At 42.1% G+C, this 5,536-nt stretch overlaps 1 protein-coding gene across 1 annotated transcript; it reads left to right on the forward strand.

Annotated features, from left to right (window-relative positions):
- Positions 1-699: 699 nt before the first annotated feature.
- LOC119267303 (mediator of RNA polymerase II transcription subunit 32-like) lies at positions 700-1,545 on the forward strand. The gene has a single exon (XM_037548676.1). The coding sequence runs from the start codon at positions 795-797 to the stop codon at positions 1,311-1,313; it is 519 nt and encodes a 172-aa protein (XP_037404573.1). The 5' UTR covers positions 700-794; the 3' UTR covers positions 1,314-1,545.
- Positions 1,546-5,536: the final 3,991 nt, after the last annotated feature.

Genomic DNA, 5,536 nt, shown 5'->3' on the forward strand with positions numbered 1-5,536 from the left:
GTGACGTCAAGTACTTGAGCTACTTTTGGAAGACCCTATGCATCAAACTTAGAATCAAACTCATGTTCTCTTCGGTCTATCATCGTCAAACCGATGGCCAAACCAAGGTGGTCAACCGTACGCTATCGACACTTGTTCGCGTGCTAATTAGGAAGAACATCAAGGAGTCAGAGGAGCGTTTACCTGTCGCTGAATTCACCTACAATGTGCAAGATACATGACTACGTACATGTCTCCATTTGATATGGTGTACTGTTTCAACCCTTTGTCCCCATTAGACATCCTCCCGCTTCCTCTCCAAGGTTTCGGAGTCGGATCCGATGTCCGTCATGCCGGAGAAGGCCTGAGATCATCGAAATGGTGGTTGGGGGCGAAATGAAGTGGAGTGTTTAGGGTTTTGTCTAAGATGCGGATAGGATGAATATATGCAGGATCGGAATGGGCCAGGGTGGGCTGAATCCGACGTGGAAGATGCATGCAGGCACGTCCGGGCCTCCCCATATCCGTCTCAGATGTGGGCTGAGAATGCTTGTCAGCCCGGCCGTATAGGGCCGGTATGAGGGGTGTGGCCGAGTCAAGATTTTGTGACCGCTCAGTGGCCGTCTGTGTAGACGTATAGATGTACCAGCTCATACTGTATGACATAATTTTTTTCCTCATATTTATGAGAACCCTAGACAGCAAAACAAAATGGACGACCTGGATCTTCAAGCCTATGTGTACCTCGGTGCCTGCGAGTCGACCGTGCTCAAATTGGGGGATTTTCGGGTTATAGCGTCAGCGGAGCGTGTCGGATGATGCGTAAGAAACTTTCGGGCGGCGGAATGGACGCGACGGTGGACGAGCTGAGCGCGGCGTATAAGGAGTTCGTGGCGGCTGCGGTGGCCGTGATGGAAGCTCGCGAGCAGTCGGGCGGCCAGAAGATGGCAGCCACGGACGCGGCGCTTGAAGCCTTCAAGCAGCGATGGGAGCTCTTCCGCGTCTCCTGCGACCACGCCGAGGAGCTCGTTGAGTCCATCCGCCAGCGCATCGGCTCCGAGTGTCTCGTCGACGAGGCCACGGGATCTTCCTCTTCCGCCTCCACGCCCGCAAGCGTCGCGCTGGCTGCCCCCGGCATCAAGCCAATCAGCGCCGTCCGCCTCGAGCAGATGAGCAAGGCCGTCCGCTGGCTCGTTATCGAGCTTCAGCACGGCGTCGGAGGGCCCTCAGCTGCCGGACCTGGCGGTGGCGTCTCAACCCCGGCTGCCGGCGCCGGAGGGCAGCATGTGCACGGCGGGGTCGAATCGCGCTTCCCCGAGGATGGCACCCAGTAGGTACTGTTGTTGCTTATTAACTAGTAGTATCATGTTTCAAAAAATAAGACAAGGAATTTATGTGTTAAGTTTTGAGATTGGAAACATTACAGTTTGTTGTGCTCAGCATAGTACCTGATGCGTAAAGGTGCGAAATATGGGGAAAGAACCACCAAATGATTGGCATTATTGTTGCTAGCTTGTTTCCTTGGCTGGCTGATATTTTTTCCGTGTCTTAGTGCGCGATGCTCAACATAGTTTGGTACAATGTTTGTAGGTACTCCCTCGGTACCTAAATATATGTCGCTGGAGAAGTTGAACTACAGTTGCTTCAATGACATATATTTCGGTACAGAGGGAGTAGTTATTTGTCTTTTGTAACTTAATTGTGCTAATCATCAGCTCACTGCCTTGCCTTACGTTTAAGTCTCTCATCCTCACTTTTTGCGGGTCAGGGACAGTGTTCGGGCCAGGTAGCTAATCAAATGTCCCAGAAATTAATGCACAATGTCACAGCCTACAAGATTGTCAGCCTATCTAAACCCTACTAAGATAGGGCTATCGACCTATGATATCTCCGAATATTAGTTTTGGCTCATCTGGATTTCTTACTGCTCTTGCATATGATATGTCCCGAGTGCTTTCCAAGATTTCCAATTTTCTAGTGAATCATCTGTGTTTCTTGTGTTAAGAGATAATAAGATCCACAAGCAGCAACATACGCGATATTTAACATTGAGAAATAATATGACATGGCTTATGATATTTCAACACCAAATATACTAGATGGTCATTAGATGTTTCATTTCCATGTAATGTTCTCTATGTTACTCATCTATTTGGATATAGGCAAAACTTTTACTGGATGGCGTGTCATTTTTTGTCTAACCAGTTGAATTTATGTAACCTATGTTGATCATATTCGCTCTCGACACTGTTCTAGCCGTTTAAGTGTTGTAAGTCAAGGTCTCTGAGCACTTACTCTGCCACCTACGCGTTAGCAGCAAGCTATAAATAGTGTTTAGTTTTTTGTTTTGTTTTTATAAATGGTGGTTAGTTAGGCGGCCACCTAATTGTTCACAACTCAGACCTAAAGTGGTTATGGTCTATCTATTTGGACGTAATATTGATCCAGTTTCTATAGGATATATGTTACATACTGACAGTATTATTTATGTTGAACGGTAGAAAAAGCTCTGTGCAATTGAGCATAGCATGCAACAAATATTAAATTGATGTAGCAGCATACCTTTAATGTTACTGGAGGAAATGTAGCCATTATCCCAGCATGACCAACACCTTCTATATGTGGTTTTGTTATTATAAAAACAAGACATGCTAGCAAGTTATTGGTCTATTTTTTATAAGTTGTATGCTACTCCCTCTGTAAAGTAATACAAGACTTTTTTTAGATCATATACTTTACAGAGGGAGTAAGTAATAGTGGTGTCCTTTTATATTGGTGCTATAAAGCTCTATGAACTACAAAGTTACCTTTTGGCCCAATACACTCTGATACGCCATGTGGCCAGTTATCCAATCCTTATTTTGGAAACAAATGTAAGATTTCCTGGAAATGCACTAGGCCAATCTCAACTTCACATTTTTTTAAATTCTTGTTCATGTAAGTGTTATTTAGTGTTCAAGGCCTTGCCCTAACAAAAATAGCAAATGTGTAAGAATGTGATAGTAGAGACATTCTGCATGCAAGTATATCTTCGTACATAAGTATTGAATATGTGTCCCACCCACTTAGTATCTAAAATAGTCTCAGACATGTTTCCTTTTCTCACTTTACTACTTTACTGTGCTTGGTTGTAAAAACTTTGCATGAAAAAAAACATTTTGTAAAAGTCAAGGACCAAAGTAAATATGTAATACCCAATCAACTGTATATACAATTTTTTTATTCCTTCGAAGTGTATTGGCTATTTTATATTTTTCACAAATGTAGTTGTACAGTTTTGATGTTTTTAGTACACCAATAGTGTCTGTTTATGAACCTCCGGGATTGACAACATTGAGTCCATAATCGTCTGAAGCATAGTATCTGATGTATTGCAATGTAGATATTTGAGAGTACAGTTTATTCCCTCGTTGCTAGATTTTGTTCTACTTGGACTGATATGGTCTGTTCTTGTCTCTGAATCATTCTAGCGCTTTGTCTTGTGTAGTGTTTAGTTACGGACTTATTTCTTTGCTGGATATCAAATGACATGAATGACTTCTTTCCTTTCAGTTTTACAATTTCCATATGACCGTATCACAGATGGTTGGAATCTAGAATATTGTGCACACAGCTGTATCTTCTAAGCTAGGTTCCGTCCGTACTTCCGTGGCTTCTTTGGACATGATTTATGGTTAGTCACTCTTGCCCAACTATATGGGAATTTAGGTCGATGCAACTAGTTTCTCCTGCAATTATGATTGTGCCATTGCTTTTGCCACTACACTGTTAAATTTCTTACATTTTTGCCACTGCCGTTACATTTTAGGTGTTACCATCCCTTTCTCAGTTAGTGCAACTAGTTATCAACCCGTGCATCTCCATGGGCTAGCAATTTGAAAGCAATCAATCCAGTTGGAAGAATAAGCTTATATATCCCAATCCATCTGGTCTAAGTCCCATTCCAATCAGATTTATAAACACCTAACATAATAGCAGCCCACAAATTCACTCAAATTTGCATGAATAAAGTACTAATATACTGAAAGTAACTACTGTCCCTTTGGCCATATGGTCATCATAATTTAAGTGTATTTTACTGCTTTGTGGAGAAAAATAATTATATCAAAAATGGAAATTGCAATAACTTAACTGTGAGTTTTAGCACTAAATCACATCCTATGAGAGTAGGTAGAATTTTATTGCATGATATATTCAGATATACCGAATAATCACTTGGCTAATCAGTACAAGCCGACATGAATAAGTTCAACATTGATCTTTAGTAACTCCACGTGCAGCCTGTTTATTGTTTAAGAGAACTAGATGACTCATTGTGCCAATGGCGCAAAGGGCGAGAGTGAACCAAGTTTTTAAATCATCAGAATTAGAATATTCAGAGACCGATTATCAAATAATTGAAGCATAAGAAAATAGATATTTAGGTATGATGTTCATACGTAGTGTTATATATTACATTTGAGGTAGTTTCATAGGTCAAAAGAAAGGCTTGAGACCAGTTCATGATAAACAAAGCTACATAAGCAGAGATGCATCATATATATTGTTTTTGTCACCAAGGTGATGGTAACTAAGACATGTTGCCATTTAGATCAGGCAGAATCATCGACGCATGTGCCATCGATGACACATGCGTCATATAAATAGAATCATGTCTACGGAAAACTATATATACTTTCAGCTCTTAAGGCAGTGATGGCACAAGCAGCAATGGCACAGCTTGGTGACCTCACAACTCTTCTTTTGCTGGCCGATCTTCAGCCTATTCCACTTTTTCGTAGACATAGATGGATATTGATTAGTTTGCACGTCCATTGTTTAGTTGGTGCTGAGATGGATAGAATTGAACAGTCGCCTCGAGACCAACGGTCCTTGCCTTGTGTTGAGTAAATTGTGGCCAAGATGTTGCACCAGAGCATCCAGAAGCACTTTTGTTGGGATCCTAACTTTTTCCATGACGGCAGACTGATAACAGAAAGTAAGACATTGTAAGCAAGTGCTGGAAGATTTACAGTGTAGATTATTCAGGTGTTGATTAGGAAGTATACACACAATAAGGACTGATAACTTATCGAGGAAGAAACTTCATTTCATTAATAGCATTTCGCAGATCAAGCTATAGAATAAAAAATGAAGTACCATCAGGCCGATCTCTAATTTCACTGAACAAACACAAATGCATTTTACACTGCCCGCGTACTACCATTGTTGTCCATTTGGGGTAGGACTAGAGCATGACGCGCGCTTTGCCGCGCCTATTCTTCGGTCGTGGGTTAAGTCCCCTATGTTTATTTCGTATGTGGTCTATTTCAATTGGTTGGCTCGTTGTGTGTAATTGTCATTTAGTTGTGCTATTTTTTTCTAGGAAAAAGGATTGTAGTATAGAAGTGACAATCATGTTTAAGCATTTTTATAAAAGTATCCGGTGAAAAGGATTGCATTATTGCTGAATTATAGCAGTCACAATTGGTTGGCTCGGGGCGGGGGTTTGGTGATGGGCGGCGTGGGGCGGGGGCTTGCTGGCGGGCGGCGGTGAGGTGGGGCTCTGGGCTGGGGC

The sequence above is a fragment of the Triticum dicoccoides genome, chromosome 1A (genome assembly GCF_002162155.2).
Source record: "Triticum dicoccoides isolate Atlit2015 ecotype Zavitan chromosome 1A, WEW_v2.0, whole genome shotgun sequence".
Classification (NCBI taxonomy): domain Eukaryota; kingdom Viridiplantae; phylum Streptophyta; class Magnoliopsida; order Poales; family Poaceae; genus Triticum; species Triticum dicoccoides.